At 35.5% G+C, this 22,118-nt stretch overlaps 1 protein-coding gene across 2 annotated transcripts in view; it reads left to right on the top strand.

Annotated features, from left to right (window-relative positions):
• PHF14 (PHD finger protein 14) overlaps positions 1-20,519 on the top strand; it is a 163,654-nt gene extending 143,135 nt beyond the window's left edge. For both annotated transcript variants that reach the window (XM_040072366.1, XM_040072355.2), the window contains one exon: positions 19,695-20,519. In XM_040072366.1, the coding sequence (XP_039928300.1) occupies positions 19,695-19,769 (75 nt within the window). In that variant the 3' untranslated portion in view covers positions 19,770-20,519. The remainder of the gene's footprint in view (positions 1-19,694) is intronic.
• The last annotated feature ends 1,599 nt before the right edge of the window (positions 20,520-22,118 follow it).

The following is a 22,118-nucleotide window of genomic DNA, read 5'->3' as shown; positions in this document are numbered from 1 at the left end:
TTTTAAGGAAATACTGATCATAAGACTGATAATATTGTTTTAAATATTTGGAAAATTCTCATTCTTTTCCTATAGTGTTTATTATTGAGCAGGTTCTAATAGCCTCTACTTCTCTACATGATGTAGAAACTAAAGTTAGCAATAGAAGCAAGATTAAAGGCAGTGAACAGAAGGAACAAATTAATTCCTAGGTCTTATTAATTGATTAATTTTAGTTTAAGATAGAGAGGTATTGCGCATAGCAACCAGGAAAATGGAAGATTGTTTGCATAAATGTTTTTCCCACTGTTAAAGCACATCATTAATAGGCTTTATCAAATCAGACCAAGGATCTGCATCAAGCAGCTTCATCATCCATAGAGTCATGAAGTGAATGTCATCAAAAATCACTGGGCCTAAACACTTATCAGCTCACTATGATAAAATGACTGCATTTTTATTTGCACAATAACCTCAAATCCTCATATTAAAAAGTGGCAAATTTTTTTGCCCTTTACTAAGTGTGACACATGTAACAGTTATTCATCACTCCATAATGGATCACTTTTATCTGAGTCCAGTGTCTTTTCTGTATACATAGAATAAATATTTATGTTTTCTCATTTTTCTGAACTAGAAAATACTGATAGAATAGGTTTGAAGTGTCAACTATAATTCATTGCATGCAAAGAAAAGCTTTATACTGATACTGTGTGAAAGGGAAAGAATATCTAAATCATTTCAGCAGCGAGCTTATAACCAAGATAATATCAGCATTTTCCTTCTTGAAAATATATATGCCATAAATTAAAGGAGGTCTTCAGTATTTCATTAAAACGCTTCAGACAAGTTTAACCCTGTCTTCAACAGGAATATATGTATGAATACAAAACCCCTTTTCTAAAAAAGAAAAGTGAAGGTCAAGTCAAAGTTAAAACAAGCTTGCAAGAAACATCCTAATAATCCTGCAAATATTTTGTTTAGAAGATATTAGGAAACTTTGGCACATGTTTAGCGTCAATTTAAAAGTGCTCATTTTATTCTTACAGAAAACTTAAGATATGTCTAGCACATTACGGTTTCATACAATAGTAATGTAATCTGGGAAAAAATATAAAAATATATGTATACTGAGTGTATTTGGATGGACTCCTAATTTATTTAAAATTAGCCTTAGCAGTAAATGTAGTAGTGGAGAGGTACGTATCACAGTATATAATTATGTTTATATACATAGCAAAGTAACTGGGTTAATAAGAATATAATATGATATTTAGAATCCAAAATACAGTTGTAATGAAGCCTTTTATACACAAATACTACAGTTCATATAAATACTATGGTATCTCACTGCATTTTCAGCTCTGCTTCCAGATTCTTTAGCAAGAAAGTGCAGGGAAGTGTTCTTATTATTTGTAAGGAAGTAATAACAGAAAGTATATGATGAAACCCTGCATGTGTTTTGCAGAATTTGCAGCTGTCCCTTTATTGTTCTTTTAAACCTATTTGATTTGTAGTACTTTAAAGTGCTTATCCCATGTGTCTCTAATCTATTGAAGGGTGAGTGGTTAAGTTTTGTGCTTTCTTTGTGAATGCTCTTTTCCCAAGTCCTGCAGCAGCAACTCCCACATTTATGGCAACTACCTCCTTAATTCCAGCTGCAGCTTAGCAGTCTTCTGAGAGAGCTGCTCTCCAAGGTATCTGGTCAGAAGTGACATTGCTTTTTTTTGGAGCCAATACCATCACAAAAGGCCCAAGGCATCATCGCAGCTTTTTGCAAACAAGCAGAAAGCTGAAATGAAGTTTTATTTTTTTCTGATATAGATGAGAATTTCTCTGAGAATTTTACTTTGAACTCCAAGTGTTTTCTTCCAGCAGTAAATTTAACTTTAATCACTAATTAGTATCACATCACATTGATGATGAAATAAGCTGGGAGATTTAGTAAGGTCATGTATTTAATAAGAAACATCAAAATATAATTTTATGGGGTATACCCAGTGTTTTGGCTTAGAACTACTGCCTAGAAATGTGATAATTGTTTTCTTTAGAAATCAGATATTAAAGGACAATGTGAGAATGAATTTTTCTGTGACAAAATCACAGAAGCAGTCCATTTTAGAAGTAATTAGTATGTTTGGAAGGTCATTAATATATGGCTCTGAGTTTGTGCCCACAAGTGACAAGGATAAGCTAAGTATTTGCTGTTGTCAAATTGTATTAGCATCTCAGGCATGATAAGAATGTCATTAATGTGAAACAAAAAGTAATTGCTATGATAAGGCAGTAAAGCTTGTTTAATACTGCATGATCAGTAGCTTGAAAGAAACTTAAAATTTAAATTTTAGTTCTTTCTGTAAACATTTTCTGTTCCTACAGACTCTGAATCTTTACCTTTTGTGATTATTTGCAGACAGAGTGCAATTTACTCTTGGATGGGCACTCTGTAAAACAGCTTGCCAGCTGTTCTTGCCAGAATGTGTGTAGCATATGTATCAGGGAATTTTTGCGTTGTTGCATCCTAAAATCAATATGGAACATAAGGATAATGAGTTATGTTCTAGGCATTCCTTCTACTGTCCGTCAAATGCATCTTGTGAAAGCAAATTTCCAAATTTTCTGAGAGCTCAAAGGAAAGAAGAATTTAAGTCACAGTAATTGAAATTATCAGTGGTTCTATATCTGACTGCATAGAAATTAATTGATTATCTTTGATTATTCTTGGTTCAGGTCTTGGGGAGCTTTTTATATATTCTGAACTCTGGTCAGCCATGTCAGAGGGCTCAAAAATAACACAGTACTTCAATCCAAAGAGCTGCCTACATACAGGATAAGAACCTGCTTTAGCTGGTAGGTTTCACTGCTTTCTGGTTCAGAATAAAGGAGATGCATATCAGGGTAGGTATCGAAGTGTGGGATCCTACTCTTGAAAATCAGGCACTTATTTAGTCCAGCACATCCGTTTGGCTTTTGGTTATGAAGACCCATGCTGGCAAATTTGCAGTTGCAGAGCATCTTTCAAAATACTGGCTTCTAGATAGTGTAGGAAACGTTCCTCAGACAAAAACTGCATTAGGCTACTAGTATGTCTAGTTGTACATAGCAGAGACTTTTCTCGTTGTGGTAAACTCAGTACCTTCAGATATTAGACGAGTTGATTTCATTGCAAGTCAGCTTTTTGTGCTTGGAAGTACTGAGAAGTCCTTGGTTGTCTTCGTCCCTTCCATAACCGTGGGATCCTATCTACTCTGCGGAACAAGTGTGATGTCTTCGTGGCACATGGGGAGGCATGCTGACTCCTAGTACCTCACTCTTTTCAAACATGCATCAATGCTTGTGAGGCAAGCAAATCAAGAATCAAAAAATCTGTTAAACTTTGAGTGACTGGTGGCAGCTTCTGTATTCCAGCATGAGAATTTACATCTTCAGAATGTTTTTGGAAGAGCTCACTTCACACCTTCTAGCACCAAATAACTTCATTAAGGAGGGCTGTCACTTGTCAGAAGTGAGGTCATGTTGGTCTTTTCATGATAGCATTCCAGTTAGCTGTAAGTGCATGGCTTAGAAATTTCAGCAAGTCAGCCAGTCTTGCGTTTGGAAATGGTATTTCAGTGACACATTCAGGAGAGATACCCTAGGGCTTTTTGAAGTGAAAGTTTCTTAAGCAACATGTCGTTGACAGTGCCTGTCAGTATGAAAAAATTGTTAACTGCAGAGTATCTACTGCTTGGTTTTGAAGGGCTTGATAGATGATGGGTTCATAAACATTAGTGTAGAAAGCACGAGGCAAGCTTCTGAGGTGATCTGGCCTTTCATTTGTTTGGACAGGCATCTTGTTGTTAATGGACTCTTCTCATCCTTTCCTGCCCTGGGTTATGAAATCATATGCCCTAAAGAAATGAAATTCAATTATGCATTTTTAACATTTTTGGATAAGTGGTGCACATGCATCTGGCATGGTGAAAGCAGGATGATTTTATGTATAGAAGTTGGTTAGAAAAATTATCTCAGTCTATATAAATATGATCACAACCTGCTGTACTCCTGAGAAAACCTCTAACACTTGAGACAAAAGCCGCTGTTATCACTGTTAGAATATGTTTCATTAAGAGTATAGCAATTTGGGAGAAAATAAACACCCTTGCTTTCCAGCTAATCCTCAGTGATCAGAGGGGCTGTGTGTGGCACATCTCATGGAAATCTCTTTGCTACATATCTCATGGCATATGTCTTGGCTATAGGCCTCACTCCTGTGGGATATAATTTTTTTTCTGAGTGATGGAACATTAATATGATGGGAGTTCTAAAATACTTTAATATCTGGCTTCTAAAAGAGATAACAAAAATATGTCACTGTGCCCACATAGGTGGTGGTTGTCTAGTTGGAACATAGTCCCAGAATACATTTTAGTTCTTTCGAGACAGAGACTGGTGCCTGTTTGAGTTTCTTTACTTTAATACTCTTAAATGTAAGATTGGAAGAAAAATTATGACTCAGAATCTTAAAAAAGCAAAACAACTGCCAGAAATTTCCTTTCTAGGGAAATCTACTCAGTCCTCTGCCTTGAACATACCTGTAAATGAAAGCTGTTATGTCTACCTTATCCTTGAACCAAGAGAACATGTTCTTTTAAGGAAGTAGATAAAGAGCAGCAAGCAAGCAAGCAAGCAAGCAAGCAAGAAAGAAAGAAAGAAAGAAAGAGAGAGAAGAGCTTGTATCTAAAGGAAATTATACTAAGATTTTAAGCATCATCCGAAGGATCTCCGGGAACTTTCCTGGTTAAAAATGATAATTCTGTGAAGTAGGCGGGGAAAGCTAGAAGGAAACAAGCCTGAAGGTGATGAAACATACACCTAAAAATTAAGTTCCAGACATACTAAGAAAGCAGTTTGTGGAAGGAAAGTGGAGCAACATTGAGACGTTATTTTCATCAGGTTTTGTCTAGAAACAACCAATTGAGTATGGAGAAAATTCCCTTTTATTCTCTGTATCAGTGGATAAGACCTTGAAAATGAAAAAGTGTGTTTGGGACTTTACCCAAGGAATAGGGGTGGGCTGTGTTGCATTTAATGAACTATTCAGACAAAAATCTTAGCTGTCACCTCAGTTACTCAGAGAAACAACAGGAAAAAGAGATACAGCCTGTATTTTTACATAGCCCAGGAATACAAATCCTTTTCATTAAGCAAGAAGGCTGGCTTATTACTGAGATCCAGTGCAGGAAAAATGCAGTTCAAATCTTATTGGAAAGAATATTACCAGGGAATTTATTTTCTGGAGCTTTGGGTATTCTTCCTCCTTCCTGCACATTTTTTTCTTTTCTACCTAGCCTAACTTTGAAATATCCTTTATAGACAAAACCTTATACTTCATAAAAAATTACAGAAATTATTAAGGAACAAATTTACCTTTCTGTGAAGAAGAGTGTAAAACTGACAAATTTGAAAGAAACTACATTAAGAAATGTTTGCTTCACAAATGGCAAAAATTTTTAATAGGGGTGTACACCATTTTCTTTCTCCTTCTTCTGCTCAAGACATGTTAAACACAAACACCTCTATGAACAGATACTTGTTTGGCTAGAATAAAAAGGTATGTGGCACTGTTGTGATGGGAATATCTTAGTGGTGTGCTTCCATCATTTTTAAGTGTCTTAAAGAGTGTTGGGTTTCTATTTTTTAATTTAAATTCCTGGTTAATCAAAGTCAGACATCATATTCATAAGCAATGAGCAGCAGCATTGTGTTGCTTTTGAGACACAAATGGACCCAGGCCTTCTGCAGGGAGAACATGGGAATGCTGGTTTTCTGGCCAGGACGCGTACACGGCAAGCTGCTGGTTGACTCCTTTTCAGGAGACAATCAGTTCAAGAAGTAAAAGACAAAAGTTGCAATGTTCATTGTCTAGGAAACTGCTGTTTTCTGTCATGGTAAACTATGAGTAAGATTTTTCCGAATGGTCTCCTGTCTGCTGTGGTGTGGCTGTTTGAGGTACACGTGGTGTTTTCCCCTGAGAGAAGGCAGTAGCTAATGACAAAGCTGTTGCTGAGTAGAGGGGCTTAGACTCTCGTGGACTGCACCAGCAAAGTACCTAATGCTGTAATAACCTACAAATCTGAGCTGGTCAGCTTGGGGTGAGTGTTACAATCAATTATTGTAGCTTTCAGTAGAGTGACTGTTCCTCTTCTTGTCAGACTTAGCCTCTTACCTCCCTTGTTGAGTCATGTCTTGATTGAGAATTATTTCCAGTAATAGCTAGTGCAGTATGCTGGTTTGTATAAAGCCATCTGTGGGCTGAACGTCCCAGTTAATGAAAAACGTTCTGTGTGGGATTGGATTACCACCTGGATTAGATTTCTAATGCAATAAATTTCCAGGCATCCCCTTCCAGTATTTTCACAACACTTCAGTCTATATTATGGTGGAAATTGGATTAAAAGGACAAAGCATGAAGTCATTTGCTGAAGCAAACAGGGTGTTAGTGCCAAATTTTGTATAAAAGGATGCTGCTGAAAGGACCGCATGTCTCTCTTCTAATCCACAGAGAATCCTCTGCTTCTGAGTTTAAGGACTTCATTTCCAAATACAATGCACAAGGGGTACATAAACCTCTGTTAAACAGTTCATTTTGTGCATTCATCTCTTGTTTGTTTATGGTATTAAAAATGTTGTTTTCATCCTGGAACAATCCCATTCATGTGGAAATCACTTTGTAAATTTAAATACTGTATTAGTGACAGTTCTGTTCAGAAAAAGTATTTTAATGTGTTAGGCAGTATCAGTAGCAATCCTCCTGTAATTAAAGTTTTAAATATATGAAGGAAAATTCTGCCTTTTATTTTTCTCAATGAAATAAAGATTTTCAAGTGAAAAAATTGGTTATATGTAGAGACAATGCTCACCATGTCTGAAAATGTGATGTTGCTAGGACAAATGAATGATTGATGTTCTTGGATGAAAGGAATATTGTGTGTGAAACTTCCACTGTCCCTTGAGTGGACAGTAAAGTTTGAATTCTAGGCACCAGATAGGACATGAATGATACTTTTTAAACATCCAAAATCAGAAGATAAATATCCAAAAGTTTCTACACCCAAAGATGTAATTCTTGATCGCAGTTAACAATTATCTTTCAAAATATGCAAGATGGCCTAAAAATGAAGGTACATTCCTGTAAAAAAACTTAGCTAATTCCAGATGACCAGTTTTCACAGAGACGATGGACAGCTGCTTAAATTCCATTAGGATATGGTCTTCCTTGGAGAGCAAGTGCTTCTCCTTCTGAGAAGGACAAATAGACACATCAATTTCATTTGATCCCACTGGCTGATGTACTAGCACTGTCTTAGTAGTTACTTCCTTATTACATTATATTTTAAAAATTGACTCCATTCTCTATTCATCATTCCAAACCAGACACCTTTTTTATGCATTGCTTTCTGATTGCTCTCAAAGCATCTTTCCAATTAAATAATTTCCTGACAAAAAACAAATTTATACAAAGTAAGACTGTTTTTCATATACTTTATAGGTTGCTGCATATTATAAAATGTCACATATCATAAAATTCCTGCTATTAATGGTTGTTTAGTTTTTCTAGACACAAAAAATAAGCATCAGAGCTTTAAACCAGACAATTTCTTGCAATAACTACACTCATTTTCTTTTCTGGCTTCAGAAAAAATGGTTGATGTTCTATGCTAGAAAAATTAATGCTTTTAAAGTCTTCTATACCCACTGAATGTAATAACAATGACAGCACTTAGCACTTACATAAATCTTTTCATGCATAGAGCTCCATCCTGACATTGAAAGTATTATTCACATTTTACGGGTAAGTTCTTTAACATTCTAGCAGTGAGTTGAATTTCCACACCCGTCAGGCCAAGTTAGTATTATAGTAGGGGTACAAATATCAGAGATTTCAGCTGAGAAATTCCTCATCTGAGTCTCAGACCTTGCTTTACTATCGTACACATGCTTTAGCTTTATGCTGGTTTCTGTTAGTGACACCTCTTTTAGATTAGAAGACCTGTTAAGTCCCAGTTCTCCATTTCTTCTTGTTCTTCACTGACGTTTTCCAGAAATCCAGAGGTTTCCTCAGCTTTTCCTACACAGGGTATTGTCCCCTTGACCTCAACTCAGAAGGACACCTCTACAGACTGAGTAAAACCTCAGCATTGTTTTGATAAAATATTTGCAATAACTGTCTGATATTTTGTCTGTCCTGTACAATAAGTTTATTTGTTTTATATTAATATATATATATATTTGAAATAGTTTTATATACATTTTGATGATAACTACTTTTTAATCATTCTTCATTTATTATCCAACCGAAATGTGATTAATGTACATGGTCATTATTCTGACCTATTTGGCTTCCCTGATATTTTACTTCTTGTTCTTCTCTTCTTTCATTTTGTTTTCATACCGGATTTTTGACTGTACATGATCAAACTCCCCGGATGTGTTTATATAGCATGTGGTATGATATGAGTTGGCCAGATTTGGATTATTAATATTATAGATAAATATTATATCTATGTATTATCATTTATCATTCTGAACAGCAAAATCTTCGACGGAGACCTAGAGGCCTTTCTATTTTTCATTATTTGCTTTTTTGAGAACTTACCTCCTGAAAGGCTTCCTTCAGTGTAAATGAATTGAAAATACCTAAGTCAAATTCAAGTAACAAGTAATCAATGCTACTAACTTTCACTGACATTAAGGAGATTACTGACAAAGAGAAATACCAGGTAATGTAGGAAAAGGAAGATCCTTGATTTGTTGACTGCCAAAATAGATGGCATTTGCTCTGTTTTTCTTCACAGTCTATATACAGTTAATAATCATATTTAAGAATTACATTGACAGAATAAGTAGTAAAGTTAACTTTTTTTCCTAAATTTAAATGCCGGTTTAAATGGCAATGCTACGGGCTTCCGTGGTTCTTGATTTGTTGGTCATCTAAGTTACATGTAGAGAGGTGGAAATGGGTTGTCTTAAATACTAAGTGGTATTTGCCAAAGAAGAATGTGAAGCCTGGTTTTTCTACATAACCTTTTTCTTATATGCTGCCTGTCCAGTTTGTGAGTAAAGGAGACATGGTAAGTTTATCTTAAATTGTCAGTAAATTTATAAGTTTATCTTAAATCATCAGTAAACAGAAAAAATGGAAATAGCTGCTGGCTGTTAATTCTTAGAATAATGATATCCAATTCCTGGAGCTCCTGTATATGCAGAAAGAGAAAAGCCAATGAATGAAACCAAATAGATTGCAACTAAGTAAAATGAATGGTGATGGAAGCCTTTGCTTGATGTTGTTAGGTAACACTGACAGATACAAGGGCAGCTGTTGAGCGAGAGCAGAGAGCAGCAAGTACTAAACATCACCGTGGGGCCATAGCTGACCCTCCGTAAGGTGACTGACAGAAACTCTGTAGAGGCAGTTGAGTTGCAATACTAGGATTTCAGGAAAACATAGATGTCTGAAAATAGCTCATCTTCCTCTTAAATAACCGCTATTAAAATGCCCTGCTTGACTCAGTGGCAGTTTAAACTCAGTATCCACTCCAGAGACACATTGTTCTACAGTGTAGCTCATATGTAGCCCCGGTCAGTGGGAGTGTTCAGTTCACTAATCAGATGGGTTTAATGTAAAGGTGCATGTATAAGAGTTTGCAAGTTGTGCCCTTAATGGTAAAAAATATTACACTGAAGACTATTATGTCTTGGAAACACTGTGATATAATGTACTGGGAGACAAAAAGCCTTCTGAGACAGAGTTTAGTGAGCTTCAAAAGGAGTTTCAATGAATGATATTAAGTGACTTCAGAGTGTTAAGGAAAAAGTACATAAACAACAATTTATAATGTAAGCTCTGTAATGAGCTCTTCTGTCATAAATATGCAAAACACTAATTAGTTATAGCCAAATTTCCCTAGCTTTGGGAATCTTTTAGAATATAGCCTTTCAGTAATTGAATCACATCAAAGTATTTTTTCTCCCACTCTTCTAAGGACATTATGTGTGATTTGTTGGAGGGTAGGCAGAGATCGGAAGCAAGCTGTTGACAAACCGAAAGATGACTTTGATGTGGCTTAGTGAAACAGTGACTTACAAATTTATCAGAAAGAAATGCACAATGAATGTGTAAGAAACCCTGTTTGCAGTTACTACCAGCACCAAGATGAGGTCTGTCAAGTAATTTGATACTAATTTTCTGAAAGGCAACTAATTTTTATCTTCTTTTTTCCACAAAGTGTATAAATATTTTTAGATACAAGGTTTTGGAAGGATTTCAGAGTATATTTGAAGGCAGATGCTGCTTTTACAGGGTACATTTTTTGGAAAGTTCCTTTTGATGATATTTGAAACATTAAATGGTTGGACATCACATTTTTTGTAGTTGAAAGAATTTCATTTGATTCTGACTTCAAAAAGTTACAGTGAAGTAACATTACTATCATGACAAATTACCAAAACATTCCTCAGTATACCCACTGAATTAAGTAGTATTTGGCTTTCAAACCTCACTTGGAAATGCAAAGAGGAATGGAGTTGGAGGAGATCTACTGTTAATTCTGATACTTTTTTTTTTTCTTTTTTTTTTTTTTTTTAATTTAGAAGCTGATCAGCTTGAAACTGTTAAAACTGAGGTATATTAAATGTTACAATTTTGATTCCAAATTGACTATGTGTTTATTACCAATATACCCTTGATGCTTCTAAGGCAACTGATTTAAACTGTTGCAAAAAACAGGACTGTTCAGGCATGATTGCAGGCTCAGAGCAAGATTCTTTAAATAGAGCAATAAAGTCAAATTATGAAAACTACAACACTTCCTTTACCATCAGACCAACTGATGCTGTCAAACCAACCTTTAAAGCCATAGATTTCTTGTTAGGTTTCAAGTCCATAGCCAAATTCTGTGATTCATTCTGTGATTCTATACAGTCAAATTAAAAGTATGTTGTACATCTTGGAAAGCAATGATTTTGACTTCTGGATGGGTCTGCAATGCTTGTGTTAATTCAGATTAAATGAATGATAACAGCAGGAAAGAACAGATCTTCCATGAGAGATGGATGGGACTTGTACTGTGACACTACAGGTCCTAAAATGCTCTTTTGGGGATTTTATTTAGTTGAAGTTGTTGAAATAATTGAAACATTTGCTTAGTTATAGTTGTTGGATTCTGAATTTAAACATCAGTATGTGTTTGGGGGACCTGCTAAAAGTAATTTGCAGGGGGGCTTTGTTTTTTTGGTTTGGTTTGGTTTTTTTAAGCAAGTCTTTCTAGTCTTTAATTGCTTCAGCAATAGCACAGATTCTATTTGCTCTCACAGTCTAGCCTTCATCTGCTTCTACAGCCTCATTCATTTCTGTTTGTTTTGCTGGCAGCCTCACAGATTGCAGCTAAATATAGGAGTTCAGTATTACAGCAAATATAAAGTAATTTCTACAACATTTACTTATATCACATTTTGGAAAATAAATTAAAAAATGAAGGCAGTATCATCATATTAACTCAATTGAAAGTTCCAACTTTTATCCTGAAACATGAACAGAATTTCATGGCTGTACTCATGTGAAATGTTCCGATGAAATATGAAGAAATTTCTGAATTCTTATCTGTTACATTATAGCAATATTTTCATGAATTCCCGAGTTATTTAATTTATTATACTGCAGTAGGTTTTCCCAATTAAATGTGCATTTTCTGTTGTCATAAGGAAGGAAAAAACTTTAGTTATGCTTTTTACAGTAATTTAATTAAGTGTTTCCTGTAAGTTCATTTCAGTATCTATCATGGCTCACTAAAGTTGAAATTCAGTAGAGAATGGTAGATTAATTGCCCTTTGTGTTTGATGAAATAAGAATCCTAAATATGCAGAGTCATGAAATTTAATTGTGTTCCTCAAGTGCGTATTCAATGCTTTGGAAACCTGAATCAAGAAGTACAGAAGACGAGGGCCAAAGGTTGTTAAATGTAGCGAGTAACACAGATTTTGAACTTTGCTTAATGAACCGAATGTTTATTACTATGAAATAAATGCACCATTTAAAGAATTATGGTGGAAATGTAAAACATTAAAACTCTAATTAATTTTGGTCAGAAGCATGCAATGCACTCATTTTTCCTAAAACATTTTCATTAGGGTCTGTTTTTTCTCTGTTACTGAGATAAATTTATTCCTTTTATATGGTAGAGTTGTCTTCTTCTGTTATAAACATGTCCTTCAGTGATGTTTACAGTGATGTCTTTCAGCTGCCTTCAACTTTGGTCTGCATGTCTTGACAGTAGCTTCCAGAAGGATTTTTGTATAACTCAGTTGTTATATTGAAGAATGTTAATACTTTTCCAGTTAATGTGGTTAATCATTTTTGAAGCAAAGAATGTTCAGAGCTGTTGATGAAGAGCTATAGATATAGATTATATGCAGATTATGTTTCACAAACTTATTTGAGAAAGCAGTTAAAGCATGAAATAATCTTCAGCTATCATTTAGTACCTACCAAGATACATGTATAGCCTAAAAATTGGGCTCTTAAAAATTAAACTTGTGCTTCTTAGTTGTTTTGTTTTTTTCTTTTTTTTATTTTCCATTAACTAGTACTAAGAAATAGAACTAGTAATTCCTTATTGTTGGCTGGAGCACCTTTTGTTCTCATGTAACTATTTTAAGAAGCCATTTCATTTCCTAGTATAAAGAATGCAAATATTAAAAAGGTTTGTTTCTTATAATTAGTAAATGTATAGTGTAAATACAGTGAAAGTATAACCATAAATATTTTAAATTATCTTCATTGTAATATGCATATCTAGGCTATGACATATTATTCTGTAGTAGTATTACCAGTATATATAAAGTAGAACTTTCTGATTTAAATTTACAATTCATGAAAAGGATTATTATATTGCTACATAAGTAGAAAATGCTATTTTGGCTTCCATGTATGTTTATATATGCACAGATGTAATTATTACAATTGAAGGACAAATTTGCCTTAGAAATTATCGTACTCATGACAGTGTCAGATTTGAAAACCAGAGTGCCCTCTCACACTGGAGTGGAAATCAAGACTTGTCCCATATGGGCACGGTACAGTCCTGTTAAAGTTGTATTTCATCACTTAGTTGATGTTGCAGGTTTGTGATATCTAAGCATTTGTTGGTGCAGTCAAATAATCATAATCCTGAACCTTTAGAGACTCAAATTCTTAAAGAGGAAACATTTTCCTCTACTTTCTTCAAGGAGAACCAGCTGAACTTGTAAAACAATGGTTGGGTTTCAAGCACCACCTGCCCTAAAGAGGATCCCAACTGTAGTGGCAGTCAGCCAAAGGGACCACTCAGTGGAATGGTTGCCTCCTAAAAAGGAGAGGAACAGATGGAGGATTTGAAATCTGGCATAAAATTCCACTTCTGTACTAAGCGTTAAATGAAATTTGACTGCAAGGGCTCTTGCAATGGTACATTTATCTGTATAATCAGAATTAGCAACGAGGAAATAGAAAATACAGAACACTGACAAACGTTTTGAAAAGACTTTATAGTTCTTGTAGCAGTGTGAGTTAAAGGAAAGAGTTTGTAATAAACATGCAGCTGCTTGTAGCTTCTTAAAGAGGAGCTTTAGTGTAAAAGTAGTTCTGCTGGTCTTGCATTGCCACCTAGAGCTCGGCAGTTTGTTCTGCTTGGTAAGGAAACTGCAGACTCGCTCTTTTCACTGAACAGTGTGATGGAGAGCTGCTTCCAATTAATTGATGTCATGTTTGCTTACATTGTAATGGTTAGTCCCTTCATAGCCCCCATTTTATAGTGTACCAGATCAGCAGAGATTGTGCTGTAGGACTTTGGTGGGCTTTGACAGTAAGAATTAATGGCACTGTGCATTAAAAGGTACAACTGTCAGATATCCAGTGGTCCCAAAGGGGGCATTTTCTTGATGGCTGCTTTAGAATTCTTTGTGAAGCAAATGTCAAACTTGTCAAGGCTGTCACTATGAAAATGATCCATGTAGCAAGGGTCTGCTTTTCTTGGGAAACAAACAGCTGCCTTATCACTTCAGAGCTGTGGTGACAGAAAACTGTCATCTATCACAAGAAATTTATATTTGCTTCTAATAGCCATTGGTGAAGAACTATTCCATTTGTACTTAATTTTTGCACCACTGTTCATTACAAGGGTTGTCGTTAATACTGTCGAAGAAGATAACGTAGGCTTTGGAATTAAAAAGGCTTTTGAATTTTACTGCTGGGTGCTTTCCTTTTGGCAATTTAACAGAGAGACTGTCTCAGCTCCCAGTTTTTCCCTGACACTCACTTTTTCCAAATTTGGCGTGTGACTTTGGAAGCTGGACTTTTGCATACACAAACAAAAGCTCTAATATTTAATAAATTCCTTTTTTTCCTGATGTATTTTTTAAGAGTATTGAAAGTATTTTTACCTACTTCCAACTGGTGTTTTTCTAGCTAGATTTGGTGAGGCAAGAAATGAAATGCCAGCTGAGCATCCTTTATACTTTAGTCTGTTAGTCATATTTTAGGTCTTTTGGGTTAAGATACTCTAGAAAGTACTGGTATCAGAATTTGGTCCTGAGTGCTTTTGAGATGCTATTTCTAGATGTACTTGCAGAGACAAGCCTTTAGTCATTCTTCCTTACAGCAGGGCATTTTTGTGTTTTGCGTACTTTCTTATTATTCAGATGATTCATTACATAATCCTGTAATATGTAGCTGTTTATTAAGTTTAGAATATTGGTTAGCAAAATACGTGATATTGTCATGCAACTCTAGATATTAAAGGTGTAGTGCAATAAACAGAACTGGGAATTGATGCATGTCCTAGCACAGTTAATTAATGTGCAATCTGTTCTATTTGCAGAAGAGTGTCAGATTTCCTGTATAGTTAATAATTGTCGTTTTCCAGATTTCATTTCATTAACTAATGGAGGAAAAAGAAATTCTCAGACATTTTGAAGGAACTTGGTTGGAGGGGGTAAAAAGAGAAAGGGATACTCAAACCCCTATTTCTAGGCTTGCTTTCTTCCTTCCTTCCCTCCTTCCTTCCTGCCTTCCTTCCCTCCTTCCTTCCTTCCTTCCCTCCTTCCTTCCTTTCTTTCTTTTTTTTTTTTTTTTTTTTTTTTTTTTTTTTTCATTTCAGAATTTGTCTGTAAGGGTATCTTCTGGAATAATTACTACAAAAATAGCTTTCTGCATTAGATCCATTATTCTTTGGTAGAGAATGATGTGGTTGACCTTAAACATGCTTTCAAAGAAGATGGAAATGTATCACAGTCTTTCTCAACTGTCAGCTCAAAACTTTAGAAACAGAATTTAAAAGTCAGACTCTTACCTTTAGGTTTTTGTCACCTAAAGGTATCTAAATATCGAAGTATTCTCATTAACTTCAGCAAACCTGCTTAATACTTCAATAAATCAAACACTTAATTATGGGTTTTAGGGTCTAGTTTCTAAATTCTTGGCCCCATTCATTTGCTGTGACTCTTAAATGCTCAGCTACCAAGCATAGACTGAGATGCCCATAAGACATTTGAAAACACCTGTAGAGCATCTAAAGGACCCTTTAGTCCAGTGCCTTGTTTCCACTAGAGAAAAGGTGGGATGCTAGGGCAAAGGCACCATTAGGAAAACTGATGTGGAAGGTCCATTTCTCCATCAGTGTCATCAGGATGCAAATGAGGTGTCCAGTGGCTTAAGGAGCTCCTGTGCTGGCATTTCAGTTCAGAGTGTTGGGTTTGGCAGCACTTTGTAATGCTCTTCATGCTTTTCCTTATCCCTGTTGGTTTTGTAAATCTGTAATAGCATCAATTCCAGACTAGTAAACTTCATTCATTTCAATATTAAAATAATCTTTGGCCTCTTAAGTGCACTTTTTCAGTAGAAGTAGTACAGTCTTGAGGGATTCACCTCTCTGGACTATTGCAAGTCACCAGATCTGTGCAGAGGCATCTTTTTGTTGAGTGTATTCACTATATGATACTTGAGACTATGGTTGTGTGTAGTCACAAAAGATACTGAGATAAATTGGATTTTTGGCATCCGATGGCAAGAACTACTTTAAAAGTTTACCTTGTGGCGTCTGCTACTTTGATTTTAGGATTTTTAGTACAGAAAACACTAGATGTTACAGTCATAGGTGGCTGTAAGAAAAAGAAATAAAAATGTAAAAAAGAGATGTTAGGTATCAATAAAAATAATGTGAATTGGATTTCTGTGGGCAGAAACCTGAATTCAGTATTCTGTCTGCTGTGTAGCTGCTGGTAACAGAAACTTTACAAATAGCCATCACGGACTGTTTTGTAACAGATAACATAAAAATAAAAGCTTTTCCTTTGCCATTCATTAGAATTAAATGCTTCATAATGATAATGATAGGTGGTAATTACTAAAACAAATATATTAAAAATATTTAATCTGCTGTCTGTTTTGCATAATTTCTTGGTAATTAAGCTATATAGGCTATGTAGATGAAAATTCAAACATTTACAATGATATTAGAAACTCCAGCCATTTTGGCATTCTGTGTGCAACCATTGGGCTGCCTCTTGGGCTACTAAAAAAAAGGTAAAGCGTTTCATAGAAATTTTGCATGGTCAACAAACTGAAATAATAATGAGTCTTCGCATCTTACAGTATGGTTAATATGCGCTCTAAATTGCCAGTTCAGATCTTCCCCAAGCATACTGGCAGTACTAGAACATTTCTTATAATTTGTAGAGGTTCATGTCCCAAATTATTCTAATATTGCCATTGTGAGGCCTCTGCTGTCACTTCTTTTCTGATAGAAAGCTGCATGAATGCCAGCACTGGTGGTTCATATTTTCCAGTGTCCCCAAAATATCCTTTCTGCCATCTTGTTTGTGCTGGCACTGTTGTTCATGTGGCAGTGCACAGGCCTGGGAACTGATCTGGCTCAAGGCATGTCTAACAAGGAAAAGTTTTCTCCCCTTGCTAATTCATGCTCTGAGCAGGATCAAACGTCATTACTCTGAATTTTGCACAACAGACACTTGTGTTCAGAGATACCAAACTTCTGTTTCTGTTTCCAAATGTGTTTATGTTCTTAGAAAACAAGGTGGAGTGGAAACACTTTTCCAAAATTAAGATGTTTTATGTGGAGCATAGTTCAATGCAAAGCTAGTCAGAAAGTTTTTGTGCATAAAAATGCAAAAATAACAATAAATTTTAAAAAATCAGCCAGGCATCTGGATGACTTGTGCATTGTAATCTGCCCACATAAATCAAATGTATGTTCTGCTGGTAGATTTTACCTGTTTGACTGTTTTACTTGGTTGAAGCAACAGGAAATCAACAAAGGAAATGTATTAGTTCTGCAAAATATCCTAAAGTTGATGCTTCCATCTGGAGTATTCAACCCAAGCAAATTGTGGAGCTGCCATCAGCAGCAGCCGTCATTTCTGCATCTCAGTGTGCACTGATCACTGCAGCTGCTGCTGTAACCTGGGAATTCTGCCAGAGTGCAAGCATGACCTTTTGAGCACAGAATTAAACATTTCAAATTTACACAAAGATTCTCTAAAAAAACCCTCATTCATTGGATAAAAACTTTTTTGCAATTAAAAAACTCAGGAAGCCAATATTCAGTACTGTGCCTAATGTGCCTTAACCCTCTTGTAATGTTGGAGGTAAGGTTTGGCCTTGTTGTTTCTGAAAGTTCTGCATGCTCCATCTATTAGGAGAGGAAGCCCTAAGCAATATGTGAAGAGTTGTGGGAAAGGGTGATAGTGGATAGTGTAGGGTTTATATTTCTCTATGAGGGAGCACAAGTCAGGACATCAAAATAATGTCAAGTTGTGTGCTAGGGAGGTGAATTAGTTGGCATTGAGGTCAGCTGGGATACAACTGCGGTAGATAGGGGCCTTCAGAAACATGCAGGTTTGCTGTTCTTATTTTGACACATTCTTCATTAAATAACCTGGCTGTTTTTCCATAGCAGCCAAGAGCTTCTGTGAGTGCTTTTTTATTCCACAATATTCTTATTTCACCTGTAAGCAGTAAACTTGGTAACACCTTACTCCTTTGTCATTTCCCATTCTGCCATGTGTGTTTCCATTTCAAGTTTGACCTCTGTATGTACACTATACATGCACTCTCTTTAATACATTTTGCACTACTGATTTCAATGAATCTTCAATGTTTAGTTTCACACACATGGCACAGAAATGTTTTCTCAGCTAAATGAAAAGAGCCACAGGCTGCACTACATGTTTTAAAGGTAGCTGAAGAGATGATGGTCCAGAAAGAGAAGAAAAAAAGCTTTTAGTGGTCAGTCATGTAAATATTTCTCAGTGCCAGGGCTGTCCCCAGTAGGAGGAGGATACAGAGGCATGATGGCTTGGAGTATCTGCTACCTCAAGAGAACAACTATAGCTTTTCCATTTTATTACAGTTGGGTGTAACATATTACAAGATCACATTTTAAAATGATTTCTACTGCTCTATTCTACTGTTCCATTTTGTTGATGGTGAAAGGAGGGCTAGGATGCAAACGGTTAAAGTTATTTTCCTACAAAAATGAAAATGTTCTTTTAAATCAGGAAAATATACCTCGGGTTACTGGGTCCCACCTAAATGTCCCTGGTGCAGCCTCTCTCTCAACTGTTGGCTTGTGATGAGTGCTGTTACAGCAGTCAGGATGCTTCTTCAGTTCTAAATGTCTGTTCATTTCTTTTTTGTGTTATTGGAATGGGGAAGATTCTCTATAAATTGAATTAGAATGCAGACTAGAAAAATGGTCATTCTTTGAAATTGGCATAAGGACTATTCATGTTGTGATGAGTTGCAAGTTGCCTTATAAAACAGTTTTCTCACTCTTGCGTAATTTATACCTTGGAGGTCACGATTTTGTACTGGACACAAAATAGTACCCATTCCTATGGAAACAGGCATTATGATGTTACTTCATTTTTTCAGTGAGATCCAGAGGAAGCCATAGTGAATTATGAGCCTTACTCTTGGAGCTGAAGCTGTAGAGTATTGTAAGGATGCTGCTGCCTGACATGCTCATGTTTCCTATTTTAGACCTGACTGATCTTCAGATAACATATGGTGGTACAAGTAATTGGAAAATTGGCAGACCTGTCAAGAAAATATGCTAGATGGGACAAAAATACGATGCTGCGGCATATAAAGTGTCTCTGAAGTTAAATTTATTGTCTTTTATCAAATGGTGAAGTAAACATATCTGGTCGCAAAAAAATGAAACATTTTTCAATGGCAGGTGCTTTTCAAAAGTAATTTTTAGTACAATGATGAAAGCTCTTGCATTCAAAAGTAATTTAGTGGGAGCCTCTGGTCAAGAACAAAGGAAAGGTGTGTAATACTGTCTGCTGTAGGCATTTGAATGTATTGTCATCCATGTGATTTAATAATTTCTTTATGTAACTACCCAGTAAAATGGTCAGTAAAATATTTACTCATTAAATTATTCTTCTGCTATAAATGTAGGCAATTAGACTTGTTTAAATTTCTTATCACTTTTATTTAAACTCTTGAGCAAAACCAATCACTTGAATGAATTACTTTTTTGCTTATTTTTATGCTTATTAGTCAGGCAAAAGATGGCTAAAGACTGTACAGAATTCCATACACCTGCATAAGCAGAAAAAGTGTATTTTTTCAATAAATTGATTAATGTTCAGGTTTTCATTTTCTTTTACAGGAAGATGAAAATGGAGCTGAAGCAGAAAATCCATCTCAGGAGCTGAATTTGGAACAGAAAAAGTCCAAAAAATAGGAGATTGCTGTCTTGTTTGAAATATTTGCAAGTTGTGTAACAGTGGTTATAGTTTCTCATTGTAAAATTAACAAAAAAAGGTTCTCAATAAAGTCATTGAAAATTAAATTCATGGTGCACTGGGGAATTAATTAAGTAGCTCCTGGTGATATTCTTGATTACATTAAAAGCTGAATTATCAGAACTGAGTACTTTTCCAATAAAATTCTGAAAACTTTTTGAACACATTATGGAAAGCTGATGGGTTATTCATCACTTGTAGCATTTACTAAGCAAATAGACCAATTTTATGTTTTACTCTGCAAAGCAGTGTTATCCTTAAAGGATAGTTATAACTCAGACATATTTTGGTATTTCTGAGCAAGAGCTTTGATTCTTAAAAGTTAGATAAATATGTTCTACTAAAGGAGTTCCAAAATTTCTTCTGATCAGTGATTAAAATAAATGTTTCTGAGGAGTAGGTAGAGACAAAAATTTTTTGATATGTATGGTACCTTTTCAGAAGTAATTTGCTTTACATTTGTATTGTGATTTTTTAATCGGTTTCTTGTTGCATTATTCTTTTCCTTATGTAAACCTCTTCCATCTTCATGTGATCATTGTCTTTTGATGAATGTCAAGCTTTTGTCTTGATTAGACCACCTTACGCAGGTCTAATTCCCTCATGTCAATCTTTCCCTTCTAAAAAAATAAAATAACTTCTGTGTCATTAGACCTTCAAGTGAGTAATAAATATCTAAAATAACTTTTCTTCATATAGTCCTAATTTTTTTTCCTAATTTACCTTTGCTTTACTGTTCTTTTTGCATTGTGTTAATTAAATCATACTGTAAATAGTATCCATCCCAAATTTTATCCTCTCTGTGTAAATTATATTTTCAGATATTTTAAGAAAAAACATGCCTGTGCGTAAGCAATATCTTTTATGAATTCTTTTCTGGTTTATGAGGCTCAAATGTGTACAGCTCATGGACAAATTTCAATCACAATTACTCTACAGGAGTTTAATAACACTAGATCTCATTTTAACAAATGCAGCTATCATGTAAATTACCATATAAAATAAATTCAGCATTGGACCGTTCGGTGCAGATCTTGCACTGTAGCCATCTCAGAGAGGAGGGGGAATATGATTTTCTCTTCATTGCAGTGGAAGAGACAGATTTAGGAAAGACAGAAGCAGAGATTTAGGATGCAGGACTTCTCTGTGCAGTGACGTGAAGGATCACAGGGTAGGTGAAAACAAAGGGAATGCTTTTCATTTTTTCAGGCTAACCCAGAAAACAGTAGCTCTCAGACCTTAGTTCTCATCATGATCTTAAGAAGGGGCAGGATGTCCAGTGGAACAGGCTGAAAGGCCTCTGAAGAACACAACTAGTAACTTATTAAAAAAGGTAAGAGAAGGGAGTTTACGTAGAGGTTACATAAAGGAAACGTAATGATGGGGAGTTACTGACTGAGATGAATTTTAGCCTGCAGTTGTTGCACTTGATGTTTGGGTTTATCCTGCCTGAAATTAACAGATAGGGCCTCAGTTGTGCAATGTATTTGTATCTTTATATAAGCTTATTTCCTTTCAGTCCATGGCAGCACATTTGTCCTTTTGCTGTGAGTCTAAGCTCTGGGACAGCCCAGGACTGTCCAGGTGCATGAGAAGAGAAGGGTGGTTATCTGCTGTTCAGGTTTTGTATGAAAAGGCATTACTTGGCTCTTGAACACCTGCCTGAGGAAAACAATTCAGACATTGAAAGATAACATTTGCTTCCATTTGATGCAGAGCTCTGATGAGCTTTAAAGGAGTATTTCCATATCTTCCTAAGTTCTTCAAAGATTTAATATGAGGGATAATAAGCCGGACTTTTAGCTAATTCCAAAGTACATCACCAGAAGTCTACAGTCAGTGTTGTTAACCTGTCTCTTGATTAAGATATTTGCTTCAAAATTCAAACATGGGAATTGAGACATTTTCACTGAAAAATAATAACCAGTACTTTTACCATAGTTAGCTGGGGTGGAGATTGAGACGAATGTGGCTGAATTGAAATGCAGTCCTACTTTCATCCCTGCCAGAAAAATGTAGGAAACTGATTTTAATAAGTTGCTTTAGACATGTTTACTTAACAGATGGGGAGAAGTGTTTGACTGATAGAGATCAAATGGATCAGATGAAGGCTATATCGAATAGGTGGCTTTGTTTATTTTGATTCTGTTCTAGTTAAAATTTGAAGCTGAATTGATGTTTTTGTGTATTCTTGAGCTTTCAAACTACCAGTACGAATTACATTTTCACCATATATTTTTTTCTCCTCAGAGTCCAGAGGAGTTTTTGTTACAACGCATTGGGTAAAG

This window comes from Hirundo rustica, chromosome 1 (genome assembly GCF_015227805.2).
Source record: "Hirundo rustica isolate bHirRus1 chromosome 1, bHirRus1.pri.v3, whole genome shotgun sequence".
NCBI lineage: Eukaryota > Metazoa > Chordata > Aves > Passeriformes > Hirundinidae > Hirundo > Hirundo rustica.
The sequence above is the reverse complement of the archived record's forward strand: the minus strand, read 5'-3'. Positions and strand labels throughout refer to the sequence as shown.